The sequence below is a fragment of the Bubalus bubalis genome, chromosome 18 (genome assembly GCF_019923935.1).
Source record: "Bubalus bubalis isolate 160015118507 breed Murrah chromosome 18, NDDB_SH_1, whole genome shotgun sequence".
Taxonomy (NCBI): Eukaryota; Metazoa; Chordata; class Mammalia; order Artiodactyla; family Bovidae; genus Bubalus; species Bubalus bubalis.
The window spans coordinates 2,478,027-2,499,026 of record NC_059174.1 but is presented as its reverse complement, the minus strand read 5'-3'; the positions used below and the strand labels follow the sequence as shown (position 1 = coordinate 2,499,026).

General features: G+C 40.3%; 1 protein-coding gene across 2 annotated transcripts in view; it reads left to right on the top strand.

Moving 5' to 3' along the window:
- LOC102393839 (craniofacial development protein 2) overlaps positions 1-17,333 on the top strand; it is a 41,311-nt gene extending 23,978 nt beyond the window's left edge. The window contains exons 5-10 of one of the 2 annotated variants that reach the window (XM_006063342.4): positions 1,623-2,594; positions 3,115-3,234; positions 6,614-6,733; positions 8,791-8,910; positions 13,591-13,668; positions 15,882-17,333. In XM_006063342.4, coding sequence (XP_006063404.1) covers positions 1,623-2,594; positions 3,115-3,234; positions 6,614-6,733; positions 8,791-8,910; positions 13,591-13,636 — 1,378 coding nt within the window. In that variant the 3' untranslated portion in view covers positions 13,637-13,668; positions 15,882-17,333. Of the gene's footprint in view, positions 1-1,622; positions 2,595-3,114; positions 3,235-6,613; positions 6,734-8,790; positions 8,911-13,590; positions 13,669-15,462; positions 15,778-15,881 lie in introns of those variants that run through there. The other variant, XM_006063343.3, reaches the window with a different exon arrangement.
- Positions 17,334-21,000: the final 3,667 nt, after the last annotated feature.

Below are 21,000 nucleotides of genomic sequence, written 5' to 3'. Positions count from 1 at the left end.
CTTTCATAGGGGTAGTGTCAGGTTCTGGAAGAACATGGGAGTTGGGAAATTGATGGCAACTGTCTTTGGGAAATAGAATTTACTAAAGGATTCTCTCTAGCAGTGCTACTTCATCTCTAGATGAGAAAAAGTAACCTAGCCCCTTAGAAATTAGTGTTTTCACTCGTGGGTTGTAAATGTGTTAGCTGTTGCTACAGGAATGCTACAGACCATCCCAAAACATAGTGGTCTACCACCAAGCATTTTATTTGTTAAACCTGTGTTTCTAGATATTGAGGGTTCAGCTAATCTAGGCTTGTCTCCTAATTGCTGGTTGGGTTGAGACATGCAGCATGTGTCTGTCAGCCATCTGGGACCTGCAGCTTCCTGAGGCATATTCTTGTGGCTGAAGAGATATTCAAGGGCAGGTGGAACAGTGCAAATGCATTTAAAGCTTCTTTTCCTGTCACATCAGTTAATGTCATTGACCATTGAAGTAAGTCATATATCCAAGCTCAGCATCAGTGGAGGGGTGGGGAAGTATTTTCTTGGGCAAGAAGGAAGAAGTGAATTATTTGGGGAATGGTATTCTATAATCATAAAAATTCTCCCTCTTTTGTTTAATTCTTCTCTCTTTACTGAGAAGTTTACCTAGAATAGTTATGTTGTTCAGTAGCCAAGTCGTGTTCATGTTCGACTCATTGCAACCCAGTGTCCTGTCCCACGCCAGGCTCCTCTGTCGTCCACTGTTTTCCAGACTTAGCTGAAATTCATGTCCATTGAGTCTGTGATGCTCTCTAAACATCTCTTCTTCTGCTTTACGCACCCCTGCTGCTTCTCCTTTTTTGTGTCTTTCATTTTCCCAACATCAGGGTCATTTCAAACGTGTCAGCTGTTCACCTCAGGTGGCCAAAGAATTAGAGCTTCAGCATCAGTCCTTCCAATGAATTTTCAGGATGGATTTCCTTTAGGATTGATGACTTTGATCTCCTTGCTGTCCAAGGTACTCTTAAGAGTCTTTTCCAGCACTGCAATTCGAAAGCCATGAATTCTTTGCTACTCAGCTTTCCTTATGGTCCAGCTCTCATATCTGTACATGACTACTGAAAATACCGTAGCTTGACTACATGGGCCTTTGTTGGCAAAGGGATGTTTCTGCTTTTTAATATGCTATCTAGGCTTATAGTTTTCTTCCCAGAAAGCAAGTATCTTTAAATTTCATGGCTGCAGTCACCATCCACATTGATCTTGAAACCCAAGAAAATAAAATCTATCATAGCTTTCACTTTTTTTTCTTCTATTTGCCATGAAGTGGTAGGACTGGATGCCATAATTTTAGTTATTTTAATGTTGAGTTCAAGTCAGCTATTTCATATCCTCTTTCACCCTCATCAAGAGATTCTTTAGTTCCTGTTCACTTTCTGCCATTAGACTGGTATATGTATATCTGAAGTTGTTGATATTTCTCCTGGCAGTCTTGATTGCAGGTTGTGATTTATCCAGTCTGGAATTTCATATGATGTACTCTGCATATGAGTTGTATTAGCAGGATGACAATATACAGCCTTGTTTTACTCTTTTTACCAATTGTAACCTGTCAGTTGTTCCATGTGTGGTTGTGTTTCCTCTTGACCTTCATACAGGTTTCTCAGGAGACAGGGAAGGCCTGGTATGTCCCCGGAACATGAGCCCCCCAGATCAGAAGGTGGCCAACATGCCACTGGGGAAGAGCAGAGGTCAGTTACTAATACTTCCGGTAAGAATGAATCAACTAAGCGAAAGTGGAAACGACGTTCACATGTGGTCGTGACTGGTGAAGAAAGCAAACTCCGATGCTGTAAAGAAGAATACTGCATAGGAACCTGGAATGTTAGATCTATGAATCCAGGTAAATTGGATGTGGTGAAGCAGGAGATGGAAAGAATAAACATCGATATCTTAGGAATCAGTGAACTAAAATGGACGGGAATGGGCGAATTGAATTCAGATGACCATTATATCTATTACTGTGGGCAACAGTCTCTTAGAAGAAATGGAGTAGCTATCATAGTTAACAAAAGAGTCCGAAATGCAGTGATCGGGTGCAATCTGAAAAATGACAGAATGATTTCAGTTCGTTTCCAGGGCAAACCATTCAACCTCACAGTAATCCAAGTCTATGCCCCAACTCCCTATGCTCCAGAACCTGAAGTTTACCGGTTCTATGAAGACCTACAACACCTCTTGGAAATAACACCAAAAATAGATGTCCTTTTCATCATAGGGGATTGGAATGCAAAAGTAGGAAGTCAGGAGATACCCAGAATAACAGGAAAATTTGGCCTCGGGGTACAGAATGAAGCAGGGCGAAGGCTAATAGAGTTTTGTTACCAGAACAGGCTGGTCATAGCAAACACCCTTTTCCAACAACACAAGAGACGACTCTACACATGGACATCACCAGATGGTCGATACCGAGATCAGATTGATTATATTATTTGTCGCCAAAGATGGAGAAGCTCTGTACAGTCAGCAAAAACAAGACCTGGAGCTGACTGTGGCTCAGATCATAAGCTCCTTATTGCAAAGTTCAGGCTTAAGTTGAAGATAATACCAAAAACGACTCGGCCATTCAGGTATGACCTAAATCAGATACCTTATGATTACACAGTGGTGGTGACAAATAGATCCGTGCGATTAAGAGAGTAGAGGGCACAGGAATTAGGCCTGATGGAGAGTGGGACCAGATTTTGGGTGGTCTTGAGTGTGAGGTTCAGCGGTTTGTATTTTATGTTCTGAGTTAATACTGATCCATCACAAGAACGTAGGTAGAAGAGTAACGATGTTTTTCTGTTTCTTTGTTTGAAGTCATCCTTTGAGGTTAAAGCAGTCGTAGTCAGTGAAGATACTTTTTAAAATTATTTTATTTTTGTTTTGGTTGCCCTGGGTTGTCAGTGCTGCTCATTGGCTTTGATCTTTGCGGAGAGTGGAACTACTCTCTTTAACTATTATAGTGCGCTTTAAACATGAAACTCAGCAGCTAGAGTTTAGAGAAAGGCCAGTGCTTTTTTCCTTGTTATTTATGCCCTTTTCATAGATTTTGTTTCCTTTTTTTTTTACCCTCTTATGTACTTGATGTCTCCTTCTTTGATGCAGGGGGACCAATGAAGTGGGTGAGACCTCTCAAGAAGCAAAATCTGTGTTCAAGCAAACTGAAAAGGGCAAACCTCAGGCTAATGTCCCTTCAAATGTGTCATCAGTTCCTGGTGGATCAGGGTGAGTACTGTGTCTCAGGCCTAGGTGTATCTGGCACATTTGAGAAGATGTTTTCAGTACAAGGATGCTATTTGCCTATAGTTTTCATGCCTCTCTTTCTTGAAAGAAGGATTCTTTCTGCTGCTGTTGTGCCTTTGCTGAACGTGAACATGAAGTCGCTCTGTCATGTCCGACTCTTTGCGACCCCATGGACTGTAGCCTACCAGGCTCCTCTGTCCATGGGATTTTCCAGGCAATAGTACTGGAGTGGACTGCCATTTCCTTCTCCAAGGGATCTTCCCAACCCAGGGATCGAACCCGGGTCTCCTGCATCGTAGACAGATGGTTTACCGTCTGAGCCACCACGGAGTCACCAGGATGACTTGAGCAACTGTCAATTCGTTTGTTTTTGTCACTTCCAGTTTTATGCCTTTGCTGAAGTACTTGCCAAAATGAAGGGTGTAGAGATAAATTAGCCACAGTTTTTTTGGTTAATTCTGAAAAAAGTCCTGATTTACATTGTTAGACACAGAGTTGAACAGGTAACCCTAATTTAAAAAAATAATTTTTGTATGAAAGTATCAGCAGTTCATCAGAACTTTTAGTAAGTTTTGAGTGGAGTACTTGCTTCCACCCATAAGGATCTCAGAGGAATAGAGAAAGGTCAAAGCTGACTTATAGTTTTATTAGCACATTATCAAGAACTCAATAGTTTTTCTCCCTACATATTTTCCATAGTACATCATTTATCCTGAGAAGACAAGAATTCTTTCTTTGGAAGAAGGGATAATTTCTTTTTAACCTACATGCAAGAAGTAAAGCGCACAGGTAGGAGTAGTCAGGGCACTCACCGAGGGAGGGGAACACAGACCACGCCGCCACAGCACTGATCACCTCTGCCTTCTGCGGTGTTTGGCTGCATGTGACCCATTGTTAGTTCACTGACATTTCAGTCAGTTTGCTGCTGCTGCTTAAAACTGCAGTGCATACCAGCCTTCCACAAGGACGGTTTTGGGGGGTGTGAGGTCCTGGTACCATTAGTAGTCCACAAGCAGAAGGTTCCTGGTACCTTTATTTCTGTTGTGTGGACTCTGTTAGGCTGCTTGTGGCTAAAATCAGCTTAACTTTTGTATTAGATTCTTTCACTAAATGCTGCAGTCAAAATGATCAAATCTTTGTACCATAGAAAATGATTTAAATTTTCTGTTGACATTCCTAAATCTGGTATAAATGTTTATCAATAAAGAATTACTTCCTCTGGAAAAGGAAATGGCAACCCACTCCAGTATTCTTGCCTGGGAAATCCCATGGACAGAGAAGCCTGGTGGGCTGCAGTTCATGGGATTGAAAATGTCAGAGGACTGAACACACACTGCATCATGAGGAGAGACCGTAGGTGTGCCTTGGAGTTCTGCATTCAGAGCTGCTTTAAAGGTGTCATCCACATAGTATGACTATAATGTTAGGTTTCTAACTTAAAAAGTAGATATGCAAGAAACAACCAGGGTTTACTGTATAGCACAAGGAACTGTAGTCAATATCTTGTAATAAAGCATAATGGAAAATAATTTTAAAAATAATATATGTGCACATGCACAACTGAATCACATGCTGTGCACCTGAAGCACTGTAAGCCAACTACACTTCAATAAAATGGACGTTAAGAAAAAAATCACTACCAGTTCTGTGAAGCAGATCTGTTTTTTCTTTTTCAGTGGCCAGTGAGTATAGTCGTTTCTAATAAAGTTTTCAAACTTAGTATTTATATATATATAATGTAGAGAAGGCTCTATAGAGTTTTTATTTGATTCTCTGAGTAATACTGAGCCATCCTAAGAATTGAGTAGGAGAGTAACCGGATGCTTGTTTGAACTCATCCTTCAGTGTTTTCCAGCGGCGATTCTTTTTTATTTCAATTTTGTTCTTGGTTGTGCTGGGTCTCCATTGCTGCCCGAGGGCTTCCTATAGTTGTGGAGACAGGAGGCTGCTCTGTAGTTGCGGTCCGTGGCGTTCTCATTGCCACGGGGAGCTCGAGCTCTCGGTGCACCGAAGCTCCAGGCTGCAGTAGTTGTGGCTGTGCGCTCAGTGGTTGCAGTGCCTGGGCTTAGTTGCCCCAGCAGTAGAATCATCCTGGACCAGGATCAAACCCATGTCCCTGCATTGGCAGGCCAATTCCCATGTAGTGTACCACCAAGGAAGTCCCTACCACTGAAGATTTTTAGTGTAAACCTCTCAAACTCTTTATTTTGTGCCAATTATGTGGGTGAGCAGAAGTGAGGTAGTTCTTAATGAGAAAATTTAGTTGTCGTCCCAAGAACCCTGGAAGGAACAAGAGAAAAGAGAGAGACTTCTATTCCTTGCACATCTGGGATTTATAGGATTTGTCTCTCCTAGTGTTCTTTCCTGGAGAATCCCAGGGACAGAGGAGCCTTGTGGGCTGCAGTCCCCAGGGTTGCTAGGAGTCGGACACGACTGAGCGACTTCACTTTCACTTTTCACTTTCATCCATTGGAGAAGGAAATGGCACCCACTCCAGTGTTATTGCCTGGAGAATCCCGGGGACGGGGGAGCCTGGTGCGCTGCTGTCTCTGGGGTCGCACAGAGTTGAACACGACCGAAGCGACTTAACAGTAGCAGCAGCATTCTGAATGACCGGTTTGAACACTCCAGGTAACACAGTGACCGTAATCTTGGACCCTCTGACAGATTGGCGTTTAAACAAAATTTTTCAGATATTTTTAATGACTTGGTAATGCAGGCAGGCATTAGGCATTTCCCTTCTTCATGTGAAATTTCTGGCATCATTCATATCTTTATTTTATCCTTTAGGACTCAGTTTCATTGAGGGAATTATTTTTCAGTTTGAAACTGGACAGGATTCTCAGTCATGTAGCTTTCTTCCACTCCCAAATCACTGCTTGTTTATCTTCCGGTTGTTTAAGGTATAGAACAGGAGCCTTCTTGAGATAATTGCTTATACTGTTTTTATATTGTTTATACGAATTGTTTCTTCTTGAAACAATGCCAGTGTGTTTCTCCCAATTACTCCACCTCCCTGTTCCCACTTTGACTTAAGCATGAGCACTAATGTGCACTGGGAGAGCCCTTCAGTCTTTACTTTGGTGATCTCATGTGGGCTGTGTTTAGGGTTGACGGTCATGTGACAGAAGTAATGGAGGGGATTTGAGAGACATCAGACTTCCATCTGCTGTTGTTTCATTTGTTAAATTAATAAGGGGTAATGTCTTTATAAGTATTATAGGAAACTTGGATCATAACGCTCAGCAGCAAGAATTTATAGAAAGCCCAGTGATTTTTTTTCCCGTGTTATTTATGCCTTTTTCTTAGATTTTCTCTTTGTATTCCCCTTGTATTCTTGTTGTCTCCTTCCTTGGTGCAGGGTTTCTAAGGAAGTAGGTGAAACATCTCAAGAAGGGAAATCCATCTTCAAGCAAAATGAGAAAGAAGAACCTCAGTCCAGTGTCCCTTCAGTGGTGCCATCCCTTCCTGCCGGGTCAGGGTGAGTAGTCTAGACTTAGGCCCAGGTGTATCTGCCATGTTGGAGAAGATGTTTTCATTATAAGGATGCCATTTCCCTGTAGCTCTCATGACTCCTTTCCTAAGAGAAGGAATTCTGTTGCTGTTCTATCTTTGCTGAAATATTTGCCAAAATGGAGGATGCAGAGAAAAATTAGCCATTGGCTTCTTGTTTAATTCTGACAAAGTCCTGGTTTATATTGTTGGCCACAGAGCAGAACATGTAGTAGTCGGCCAGGGAATTTCCCATTTCAAATTGTTGTGTTTGTAGAGGGTTACAGAATAACTATATTTTTTGTGAGTGCTGAGACGAAAAATAGGCTCTTGGCTGAAACAGCACATTTTCAGATTTTCTCATCATATCCGAGAAGGCAATGGCAACCCACTCCAGTACTCTTGCCTGGAAAATCCCACGGACGGAGGGGCCTGGTGGGCTGCAGTCCATGGAGTCGCTAGGAGTCGGACACGACTGAGTGACTTCACTTTGACTTTTCACTTTCATGCATTGGAGAAGGAAATGGCAACCCACTCCAGTGTTCTTGCATGGAGAATCCCAGGGATGGGGGAGCCTGGTGGACTGCCGTCTATCGGGTCGCACAGAGTCGGATGCGACTTAGCAGCAGCAGCAGCATTATATTGTTTGAAAATAATTCTTTTTTAAAAAAAAAAATTTCATCTCAAAAAGGTTTTTATTTGTGAGTGGTTGCCTACATGGAAAAATATTGACATTTGTGTTGAACACTGTATTTTTTTTGGTGTGTGTGTGTCTGTGTTGGGTCTTAGTTGCAGCACACAGGATCTTTAGTTGGGCGTGTGAACTCTCAGTTGCAGCATGTGGGATCGAGTTCCCTGACCATGGGTGGAACCTGCATTGGAGTGAGGAGTCTTAGCCACTGGACCACCAGGGAACTCCCTGAACATTGTATTTTTTCACACACAGCTTCTGAGATATTTTGCCAACAAATGACTTGGCTAGAGATCTGTCCAAACTGCCCCCCTCCCAAGCTGTGTGTCGGCTTTTCCTTTTTCTTTTAATGAGCAGGAAAGAAGTAGCCCCAACCATAAAAAGTGGTTTCTGGATTCTTTAAGATGGGATTTTTAGGGAAAAGCATTTCATGTAAAAATAAATCCATATACAAATCAGCAACGAATATTCCAAGATAAGGATATTTAGTTGTGTTATTATTCATTGGTTTTTTTAAGTGAAACATTACTAGCTAAGGTAGGGAGATCATGTAAATAGTTATCATTAAGCCCGTATGTTTTCAAAGTCTTTAAATTGTGGTTAGCTCTTGATTGTAAAAGCTGCTCTGGTTTTAATAAAGTTCTTATTACAACTTCAGTGCATACCAGCCTTCCCTAGGAGACTGTTTTTTGGGATATGAAATCCTGGTGCCATTAGCTGTCCACATGCAGAAAGTTCTGGGTACCTGCATTTCTGTTTTGTGGACTCTGTTAGGCTGCTTGTGGCTGAAATCAGTGTAACCTTTGTATTAGGTTCTTTCACTAAATGCTTCATTCAAAATGATCAGCTCTTTGTACCATAAGGAATTTTGTGTCATCGTTGGGTTGTTGTACGAATAGAACAGGAGTCTTCTTTAGGGTATTCTAAATTGTTATTACTGTTGCTTTTCTCCTTTAAATAACGCCAGTGTGTTTCTCCCAGTTACTCCACATCCCTGTTCCCACTTTGACTTAAGCGTGAGCACTAATGTGCACGTGAGGTGCAGTGGGAGAGCCCTTCAGTCTTCACCTTGGTGATCTCACCTGGGCTCTGATTCAGGGTGATGGTCATGTGACAGAAGTAATGGAGGGGATTTGAGAGACATCAGACTTCCATCTGCTGCTGTTTCCTTTATAAAATTAACAAGGGGAAAATGTCTTTGTCTAGAAGGGTTACAGGAGACTTTAATCATAATACTCAGCAGCAAGAATTTACAGAAAGCCCAGTTGTTTTTTTCTTTGTAATTTTCTGCTTTTTCTTAGATTTTGTTTCTTTTTATTTCTCTTGTAAACTTGGTGTCTCCTTCCTTGGTGCAGGGTGTCTAAGGAAGTGGGTGAAACTTCTCAAGAAGGGAAATCCATCTTCAAGCAAAATGAGAAAGAAGAACCTCAGTCCAGTGTCCCTTCAGCGGTGCCATCACTTCCTGCTGGGTCAGGGTGAGTAATCTAGGCTCAGGTCCAGGTGTACTTGCCACGTTCGAAAAGATGTTTTCGGGACATTGACTCTGTTTTCCACCCCTGAGGATCTCATAGGGAGAAAAAAAAGGTCAAAGATGACTTATAGTTAATTTTAATAACACATTGTCAAGAACTTAATAGTTTTTCATCCCTTCATATTTTCCATAGTACATGAGTTATCTAGAGATGAAAACTAGAATTCTTTATTTGGAGGAAGGAAAATTTTCATTCTTAAAACTGCATGTAAGAAGTAAAGGTGACTGTTAAGTAGGAGGAGTCAGGGCACTGGCCTCGAGAGCAGTGAACATGGGCCACTCCTCCCATCACAGCACTGATCACCTCTGACTCCCGAGCAGAGCTCTCTCTTCTTGAGGTGTTTGGGGTACAATAAGTCACCTATAGTGGCTTCACTAACCTTTCAATCCGTTTGTTGCTTTATCCTTCCCCTGCAAATCTGTGAAGTTTTTACTTATGTTTTTAATTAAAGAAGAAAGTTGGTTTTCCTGTCAGGTTAACAGTTTTTAGAGGACAGGCTTTTCTGATCTTTGCAGCCCTGGCTCAAAATGACATTGTGTACACTGGTGTGCACTGACCCCTGCGACAGAGGTGTGAGTGCAGGTCATTAGTGTGAGAGGTGATTCCTGGAAACCAAGCCGGGAGGAGAAACGGTGTGGGAAGGTAGCCAGGGCAGGGTGTTTTCCAGCTGCTGCTGGTGGTGGCTGCTACTCTGTCCTGTTGGGGGACTTGGCTAGGGTGAGGAGGTTGGGGCAGTGTGATCCTCCAACTCCCTGCCATGCTGGCTCAGCTGCTTCCGTGGCACTCAGGCCATGGGCCGGAGGTTTTTGCAGTGACGCTGTTCTCAGGGTGTCGTGGCGGTGAGTGCAGGGACGTGAGGGAGGGCTGTGTTCACATCTGCTCCGTACTTTTTATCTGCTTCTTCATCCAAACGTTTGTCTCCCACCGGAGCAGCTAGGTGGTGGAAGTCATGGAGTAGTTACACAGGAATCTAAGAAGGAAAAGGACTTGAGTGCGTGCTGCCACAGTGGAAATGGGGTAAACATCAAGGAAGGCGGCTGTGAGAGGAGCAGAGTTCTCAAGACTGACTGTTAGTGCTCTAGGCCAGTACTTTTTAAGCTGTCGTTTGCAGTCATCATTTAAGAGAAATGAAATAGAATGAAGCAACATATTTTTAACCTTCTAATCATTATATTGTTTGGGATTCTCTTCAGATTAGTAGCTTTCAAACTTTATTGCCACTCACAGTAATGAATACATGTCATTAGGATTTACTCTGCTCATTAATATAGGTATGTATGATGACCTGTATTTTATGTCCATACTATGTAATTATTATGTGTAGTATGTGTCATTTGAAAAACTTTTATGATCCATTGATTTCATAATCTGCTACAACCTGTATGTGACAAATAATGCTCTGGGCTGCATAAGAAATTAACCTTCTGCAGGCTTCTATCTGGGTTAACAGGCTTGTAAGTGGTATTATTAAACAGTGTGTCTTGCATTTATTGTAAGTGTAACTATGAAAGTTACCTCTGGATTAAGTACTAGATAGCAATAAAGGCAATTTCTTCTGGCTTAGGTTTCTAGTATAGTTAGTTTCATGTAGAGTACATCATGCAAAATGCCGGGGTGTTTGACTCACAAGCTGGAATCAATTTGCTGGTAGAAATATTAACAACTTCAGATATGCATATGACACCACACTAATTGCAGAAAGCAAAGAGGAAGTAAAGAGCCTTTTGATGAAGGTGAAAGAAGAGTAAAAAGCTGGCTTAAAGCTCAACATTCAAAAAACTTAAGATTATAGCAGCTGGTCCCATCCGTTTGTGGCAAATAGACGGGGAAAAAATGGAAACAGGACAGTTTATTTTCTTTGGCTCCAAAATCACTGCAGATGTGACAGCAGCCATGAAATTAAAAAATGCATGCTACTTGGACGAAAAGCTATGACAAACCTAGACATCATATTAAAAAGCAGAGACCTCACTTTGCTGACAAAGGTCCACATAGTCAAAGCTATGATTTTTCCAGGAGTCATGTACGGATGTGAGAGTTGGACCATAAAGAAGGCTGAATACCAAAGACTTGATGCTTTTGACTTGTGGTGCTGGAGAAGACAGACTCTGGAGAGTCTCTTGGACAGCACGGAGATGAATCTAGTCAATCCTAAAGAAAATCAACCTGAATATTCATGTAGGACTGAAGATGAAGCTCTGGTACTTTGGCCACCTGATGTGAAGAGAGGACTGCTTGGAAAAGATCCTGATGCTGGGAAAGATCGAAGGCGTTTGGAGGAGGGGATCCGAGAGCATGAGATGGTTGCATGGCATCATCAACTCAGTGGACTCGAGTTTGAGCAAACTCTAGGAGATGATGAATGACGGGGAAGCCTGGGGTGCCGCAGTCCATGGGTTTGCAAAGAGCTGGATTCGTCTGAGCAACTGAAGAACAACCAGAGCAGGGAAAGTTCTTCATTCAGTAGACTGACTGTGTTCTTTACATCTTAGAGAGTGACTCATGGCATAGCAACAGGCATCCACCAGAATCTTCAGCCTCAGATTAGTTTCATTTTGTTGTATCAGGAATTCAGTATGTGTTTTGCTCTAAGAAAATAGTTTCATGTAGCATAATTTTTACTTCTTGTTTCCTTGAGTGTTGAGTAAAATAATGTTTTGATGCTTAAAGATTCTACTTGGAAACAGTGTGTTTTAGAAAATACTGTTAGCATACTTCTGAAGATAACCAGAGGAAGGCGAAGTGGCATCTTGGCACGTTCACCTTGTTTAAGTAACTTGAGTTGCTCATGAAAATCATTCTGTATTTCATGCCTTACATTCTTAGCCTTTTTTCTTTTGAAACTTTCGACTTTGTATTGTGATACAGGAATTAATAAACAGTGTTATGAGGGGAACAGAGAATGGGCTCAGCCATACATATACATGTGTCCGTTGTCCCCCAAATTCCCCTCTCATACAGGCTGCTCAAGTATTGAACATTGTTCCATTTGCTATAACAGATCCTTGTTGGTTATCCATTTTTAGAATATCAGTGTATATGTCCATGCCAAACTCTTTTTAACTATCCCTTCCCTTCAATCATCACACCCCCTCCAATCCCCACAACATAAGCTTGTTTTTGAAGTCTGTGAATGTAAGTTTATAGCATTTCTTTTCAGATTCCACATAAAGGACATGTCAGATTTTTCCTTCTCTGTCTCACTTCGCTCTGTATGATACTCTAACTTAGTCCACATCTCTACAAGTGACTCTGTTGTTCAATTTTTATGTCTGAGTAATACTCCATCATATAGATATACCCCATCTTGTTTATCCATTCCTCTATTGATGGACATACAGGCTGTTTACATGTCCTGACCATGTAAATAGTGCTGCAGTGAACAGTTGGGGCACATGTGTCTCTTTGAATTATGGTTTTCTCTGGATCTATCTCCAAGAGTGAGATAGCTGGGTCACATAGTCATTCTGTATTTCGTTTTTTACGGAATCTCCATGGTCTCCTCCATAGTGCCTGTATCAATTTAACATCAGAGGTGAGAAATGAGGAAATTGTTCAGAAACCGAGTGATCGGATATCAAGGGTGAGCGATTCTGTTTAAACTGATTTATCAGGATGCTTGTTAAAACTGAACTAAACAGGCCAAACTGATTTAGCAGGATGCTTGTTAAAACTGAACTAAACAGGCCCAACAGGGATGGTGGCCAAGCCTTAGACTTGGTTAAGATGCCTGACTAAGGTTGGATCAAGAAGAGTCTGTGGTGCATACAGGACACCATCTGGGGCAGCATGGAGACCGATAGAGGGAATCTAGGTGGGTCAGACAGTGACTTATCTTTTAGTAGATTAACGAACTCACTCCTTGAAGGACATTCAAGGAAAATCAGCTTCTGTGAAAACTCCAGAGAAACTTAATAGAGGACAAGGAAATGTCTTCCTGAGTCAAAAAGTCTTCACAGTTTGTACATGAAAATGGGGAGACATCGCACTATGATACATGTACTTTGAATTTCTCACTAAACCCGATCATTTGTTTTAGCTACACAGTTGTAGTGTCACCCGTGCAGTTGTAGTTTTGCTTGGGAAACAACAGTGTCAAGAGAAATTCAGTTGATCTGAGGTGTGTTGCACACATTTTATCAGTGCAGACATCAGTATGTGGTGCAGGCTGCACACAAATGGTATGGAAAGTCTTCAGGGGTAGAATCTATAGGAAATATCGGATTTATTAAAAGAATTATTTAATGCAGTAAAATATTTTCATTTTCATGTTTTTAGTTGCTTCATTGAGACATGCGAAAAGATACTTTAAACATTCTGTTACCATTTTTTTAAGTGACTTTGGTTTATTCTTGGGTCTTGCGGTGTAAATTAGAATTAGTGGTTATTAATTTCCTAGTCTTAATGGGGTTACCTAGTGGTGGGTCTTCAGCCTTCTTTTCCAGTGTTTGGTTATGACTCCCAGAAAGTGGCTAAAGTTTAATTTTCAGATATGCCTTCCACTGGGTCCTTTACATTTTCCTTCAAGAGAATTTTTATCCTTAATGAGAAAGAATTAGTTTTTTCAAACCCAATTTAAGCTCTTGTAATTTTTCCTCTAATGCTTGTCTTTTTCATTTTAAGGCCTGAAAACTGTGACCTTCAAAAGAACCAGGACTGCAGCAATTAAGTATCTGACTTTATCCTTAACCACCTGAACTGGTTTGTATGAAATACAGTCATTTTTATCTGTTTTCAAAATAGTTTCTGGTCGTTAAATCTGACATTTTTAAAGGAAAGTTCTCATTGTGAGTGTAAAGCTAACTGTCCATGAGATCGTGTGCAGTGGTATTTGATTTAAAGCAATATGCACTCTGGCTTCTTGATTTAAAATAGCTAGGAGGATCAGTTTACCAGGGATAGTCACAGAAAAATTAAAAAGTAAGGAAATGGCATCCCACTCCAGTATTCTTGCCTGGAGAATCCCATGGACAGAGGAACCTCACAGGACTGTAGTAAGAGTTGGACACGGCTTAGCAACTAAACCACCACTGCCAATCACAGAGAAAAATTACAAAGTATCACATAAAGTAAGTAGGTATTTCCTTTGAACTATTAGGCCATTAGACCACTTATCAAAATAATAGTGATAGATATACTCAGATAGGTGGAAAATTATAAGAATTGGATACAGGCAAATGTCTTCACAAATTCTACAAGATTACTCTCCAATACACAAATATCAAATCATTCTTTTGAGAAAATTTTTGTGTCTTTAGTTTAAGAGTATGGCAACCCACTCCAGTGTTCTTGCCTGGAGAAGCCCAGGGACGGGTGAGCCTGGTGGGCTGCCGTCTGTGGGGTCGCACAGAGTCGGACACGACTGAAGCGACTTAGCAGCAGCAGCAGTTTGAGAGTCCATTTTTCAGTTCAGTGAGCTGGGATTTGAAAAATAAGCGTTCAGTTTAAGAAATTTGTTGTATAAAATGATTTTAGTCATTTCTGTTGAAAGATGTCTCAGTATTCTCCCCTAAAGTTTTTTTTTTTTTTGATTCAGTGTCAGAAACTGAACTTGACTTAGTGGACCACTACCCCTACATACTAATTTTGAACATACTCATCCATGACTTAAATGTTTATTTTTCCTTTAAAGCCAAGATGCTAAAAGTAGTGCATTTGGAAAGTTGTCTTTGTTTTGTTTTGTTTTGTTTTTTTTCCCCATCTCTTTCATGTTTGATTATCTTCTGTTTTCAAAAACTTCAAATATAAAATGGATCATGAGATTATTGAATGTTTGATCCATCATGTGAATGATAAGAAATGTTTGTTTCCTCTTAGGGTTTATTTTCATTTCTGATCCCCAATAAACAGTTATTTGAGGCTGCTGCTTTGTATGCATGCTCAGTTGTGTCTGGCTCTTTGGGGCCCTATGGACTCTTACGTCCATGTGATTTTCCAGGAAAGAGTACTGGAGTGAGTTGCCATTTCCTCCTCCAGCGAATCTTTCAGTTATTAGAATCGATCCCAACTCTCCTGCATAACAGGTGAATTCCTTTATTGCTGAGCCTTTGGAGTAGCCATGTGGGGGTGGTTGCTCAGATCAAAAAAATACTGGGCATTTATTTTGAATATTTTTTCACGAATAGTTTCTGGGAGTTTTGCCAACCACTGATTTTACTCTAGAAGGATATGTAACCACCTCTCCCCAGCTGTATGTCCACTTTTTCTTTTTTTATGACTTGGAAGGAAGCAACCCCAACCATTAAAAAACTGATTTCTGGATTCTTTAAGATGGAAGTTTTAGGGTAAATGTGTTTCATGTTAACTTCATCCATATACAAATGAGTGATGAATCTTCCAAGATAAAAATGTCTAATTATGTTATTAATGTTTTTTTTAAACAGGAAAACATTACTTAAGAAATAAAGTAGGGAGAAAAGTTTCATGTAAATAGTTATCTTTAAGCCTTTATGTTTCCTCAGTTTTTAAATTGTATGTTTTTTTTGATTCCAAAAGCTCCTCTGGTTTGAATGAAGTTCTTATTACAACTGCAGTGCACACCAGCCTTTCCTAGGAGACCATTTCCCGGGATGGGAAGTCCTGGTGCCATTAGCTGTCCACATGCAGAAGGTTCTGTGTACCTGCGCTTCTTTTTTCTGTAGTCTGTTTGGCTGGTTGTCACTTAACTTTTCAGTTAGTTTATTTCACTAAATGATATAGTCAAAATGATAAAATCTTTGTACCGTGGGAAATTATTTCAATTTTATTTTTCTACTGACGTTTCTAATTCTGGTATAAATGTTTATCAATAAAGAATTACTTTCAATTCTGTGAAGTAGAACCGTTTTTTTCTTTTTCAGTGGCCAGTGAATTTAATATTTGTAATATGGTTTTCTAACTTTTTAAGCTTTTTATTTTATTTTTTTATAACTTAGAGAAGACTCTTGAGAGTGCTTGGAGTGCAAGGAGATCAAACCAGTTAATCCAAAAGGAAATCAGCTGAATATTCGTTGCAAGAACTGTTGCTGAAGTGAAGCTCCAATACTTTGGCCATGTGATTTGAAAAGATGACTCATTGGAAAAGACTGAGATACTGGGAAGAATTGAAGGCAATAGAAGAATGTGCCGGCAGATGATGAGATAGTTAGATAGCATCATCAACTCAATACACATGACTTTGAGCAAACATCAGGAGATACAGTGGGAGGACAGAGGAGCCTGGTGTGCTTCAGTCCATGGGGTCGCAAAAAGTTGTAAAATGTGTTTTTGTATTTCCTTTAGGTTCAGCTTACTAGTTTATAGTAACATTCTCTTCCAAAATCTGATTAAACACTGCTTACTTCTTGAGTCTTATTAATTTAGCTTTTGGGACTATATGTTAACATGAAAAACTTCTGTATTTCACACTGGGATAGAAAACTGGTAACAGTTTGTGGGGGGAAAAAAGGTATCATTTCAGTAGTAGGTCCAATGAGGAGAGGCTCTAAGGTTGGCTCAGTATTCTGTGACATCCTAAATCTGTTTCTGCTCTGCCACTTTCAGCAAATTGAATGGTCCAATTTGGTTGCTTATCCCACAGTTACAAGGAAACAGCTTCAGTTCCAGGCAATGCAGATAGACAGTGTCTGGCAGGATACTACCCTTTCAATTCTTTTTTTTTTTTTTTTTCTTGTTTTAGGTATACTGTAAATGCAGAAATCTTATATGATAAAATTTTACTCATGTGAGGTGGTAGCACTTTGATCAAGATACAGAATGTCTCTAGCACCCCAGTAGGATACAGAGTTCAGCCAGAAGCCTCAGTATTGTTTCCCAATAGGATCTTTTTCATTTCTAAAAAGGTGATGACCCAAGATTGGACAGGGCACAGAGAGTATGGTGGATGAGATGGTAAAGGGTTGAGTTTGGTAGGAAGGACTCCATAAATTATTGCCAAGACAACAGGGTAATAGTGAACCAGGAAACTTAATAGGGGGTTGGGATTTGTATTTTTCCCAACTGGAGACATTTGTCTAAAGGGATTCCTCAGTTTCAGGCTATTTCTGCTTGGTGGGATTATGTGCCCTGTGTTGGCAGATTCTCTGGTTTCTGAAAGGAAGTTGGGAATCTAGATTACTGGGAAACACTCAACTTTTAAATGCTTATATTATTGAGTATTCCCACCACCACAAACAACAGTAGGAACAGCAGGAACCAGTTTCAGTCTGTAAGGTCACCACATATATTCAATTAGTGGAAATACAGGGTTGGGTACCTGTGGGACTCCGGACTTACTATATTTGTCAACTGATCAGTACGTAATCCTGTTTTATGTGTGTTTGTGTTGAAAGATGCTGTATTTAATCTTTGTAGCAAATAATGATAAGCAGTATATGCATGCGTTCTAAGTTGCTTCATTTGTGTCTGACTCTTTGTGACCCCGTAGGCTGTAGCCTGCCAACATCTGCCCATGGGATTTCCCAGGCAAGAATACTGGAGTGGGTTGCCATTTCCTCCTCCATGAGGATCTTCCCGACCCAGGGATCAAACCCATGTTTCTTGCGTCTCCTGCATTGGCAGGTAGACTCTTGACTACTAGCGCCATCTGGGAAGCCTCATGCTATATGTATAATGAAAGTTGTTTGAATGACAGCAATGTTATGTACAACACTGAGATTGTACTGCTTTGTCTTTCCCTCAGTTTTACACACACAAACTACAAACATACATTACACATAAAAGTACAGTAAACATATAGTATTCATATAGAGACATAGTCTGTATAGTAATGCAAATAGTCTTGAGAAAGGAAAGATTGAGCATTTAACATTTTATAAAGCATTACGTAACATTTTCCTGTTGATGGAGCTGCAGGCTGCATAATGATACAGTGCACAGTGTGGTCAAACCTTTCGACCTTGGCTTAGCCCACCAAAACCAAGGGAGAGGTTGGTGGAACTCATTCTGCAGATGAGGGAGAGTGGCAGGTTGACATATATCAGTTCAACCTTAAAGATTTGGTTCTCACCACTTGTTGAGTGGAGAAATAGCTCCAGAAAGAAGAGTATGGGTGAAAGCGGAAACCTCACTCAGTTGTGGATGTGTCTGGTGGTAAAAGTAAAGTCATGCTATAAAGAACAATATTGCATATATACCTTGAATGTTAGATCCTTGAATCAAGGTAAATTGGACATGGTCAAGCAGGAGATGGCAAGGTTAAAAGATCGACAGTTTTAGGAATTAGTGAACAAAAATGGACAGGAATGGGAGAATTCAGATGACCATTATGTTTACTATGGGCAAATATCCCTTAGAGGAAATGGAGTAGCCCTCATAGTCAACACGAGTTGGAAACGCAGTACTTGGGTGAAATCTCAAAAACAACAGAAGGATCTCAGTTTATTTCCAAGGCAAACCAGTCAGCTTCACAGTAATCCAAGTCTATGCCCCAACCACTAATGCCGAAGAATCTGAACGACTGTATGAAGACCTACAAGACCTAGAATACCTAAAAATCCTTTTCATAGGGGATTGGAGTGCAAAAGTAGGAAGTTGAGAGAGAACCTGGAGTACACAGGCAAGTTTGGCCTTGGCGTACAAAATGAAGCAGGGCAAAGGCTAAGAGCAAGAGGAGAAAGGGGCGACAGAGAATGACGTAGTTAGATGGCATCACTGATAGTGAATGCGAGTCTGAGCAAGCTCCGGGAGAGAGTGAAGGACAGGGAAGCCTGGCATGCTGCAGAGCTAGGTGGAACTCATTCTGCAGATGATGAAGAGGCTGACAGGCTGACATCTGTGCAGCCTCAGAGCTTTGGGTCTGACTTGATGTAGTTGGCACTTTCCCCTCGTAAAGTAGCTCCAGAGACTGGGCCAGTCCTGTCTGCTTGGCTTTTTGTCTCACGTCTTTAAGCATCTCATCATAAGGGGCAAACACACTGGAAGTTAATCATTTAAATTTGAGGCTTCAATCAAGGATAGGGTTACACCCTTCCATGTCAGTGAAAATTTGTTTTCAAGGCAGAGTTGCATTCTGTTACTTTGGCTACTATAAGAGGGACAGTTCTGGACTCCGGCTGACTGTCATCACTGTCTATTGCTTTCTCTGCCAAAATTTCCTTCACATTTTCCTTCATGTTACCAAAGCCTTCACTTATTTGCTGTGCAGCATGCATTATGTTTTTGACACTGTTATTCATTCTTTCTGCAGCACCTTCAAAGCCTTCGAAATTTTCCACACAGCCTGGCCAAACATTTTCCCAACAGTTAACAGGCTCGTGCTTGGTGTCCCAGGCTGTGCCAACATAATCACATTGGGTATAGTGACTGACTTCCAGTAGTTCGTCCATCACGGTAGTTTCCTTGTTGGCTTTGAGAGCTTCGAAAGCCTTGTTACAAAACTCCCTTGTATACTGTGCCTTGAAGACATTTATTATGCCCTGATCCACAGATGAGAGACTTAGTATTTGGGGGCGTGAAAAGAACTTATACATAGGGGTGGGCATTTTTGAGTTCTTCATAGCAGTGGACTAGGGCATTATACAAAATTTAACAAAATCTTGAAGCCAGAGTTGCCATAGAGAAAGTATTCAACTTCTGGTTTGAAACAGCTGTGGAATCAATCAGATGTCATCCAACCTTTTTTGTTCCACCTCCAATGGACTGCAAATGGTTCACACTTTTCCAGTGAAGGTTAAGTGCTGGTGAACTTGAAGCTCTGTACACCAGTAGGGGTTTGCACTTGAAGTTGCCCTCGTACTCCATGTCCAAAGAATCCGCAACATGATGGTAGGGGTTATGCAATCATGATAAAATCAGATTCCACACTCACCAGGTGAGTGACCCAGATACTGGAGAACGCTAATACCAAAGATGTTCTCCCACTATTGTAAAGGTTCTGAGCCCCACAGCAGGCTTCCCAGAATGGGGAACCAGCCAAGGGACTGGGTATCCCCAGGGAATCTGACTTTGATAGCGACCCGGATTTGATTACAGAACGTAACCTTAAATATAAATTGTAGTTATCTTAAATGTAAATAGGTTAAATACACTAACCAAAAAATAGAGACTGGATGGTTGGGTGAAAACGTGCATGTGAACCTCCACTTAACACATCACTCTACTAAAACCCCCAAATTGTATGTAATAATTTTATATTGTTAGGTTAATCATTTCCATTATGGCTTGCAATTCTAAGTATCCTATCTTTTTTGTATGGCTATGGATTTTGAAAACCGAAAAACAACTTTTACTATTGTGATTATGTAACTAATTTGCTTCATACCATTGTATTGTGATTGGTCAACAGAAAATAGAATTCTTTATCACTGAAACTACCATTTAACAGAAAAACATGAAATCACTTTTTAAAATCCGGAATTATCTTGCAATTTTTTGAAAAACAGAAATGCCCAGGCATTGCTTTTTGTCTCCAGAGCTTCAGATGTGTTTCTAATGAGCAGACATGTTTAAAAACAACTGGACTATGTATGATGTTTTACTTTTATCTAGTTCATTTCACATCTTCTATTTCATATTCAGTGCCCCCTTTTCATTTTGTTTATGGTTCCCAATTTCTCCATCTTTTTGTTGCTGTTCTCTGTCAAAGTTCATGAAGCATAGTAGAAAAGCTTTTATATACATATATATAAATAGTATGTATAACATATTTTAGAAAACTTAAGACTTTTTGCATAGCTAAAAGTTTATCACATTTTGATTCCACTTGTTTGTCTTAGTATGAATAGAATGCTAGATTTCTAATTTACATTCAGTCAAAACTTTGATATAGTTCCATGTATTCTGGCATTTAGTATTTCTGCTAACAGTCTAGAAAGTTTATTGGTGATTTAAAAAAAATTTGAATTGAGGCTTAAAACTTATAAGAAATAGTATGTTTTTAAAAAAAAAAACAGGAAATTAACATGCTACGATATTTTGTACATGTTTTCAAATTACACAAAATTTTATGCTATTGTCCATTGTTTTTTTCCATACCATATTCAAGACTCCACATTGTATTTAATTGCATTGAGCAGCTTCAGCTGCAGGGAACAAAATTCTGGTAAATTCTCTTCA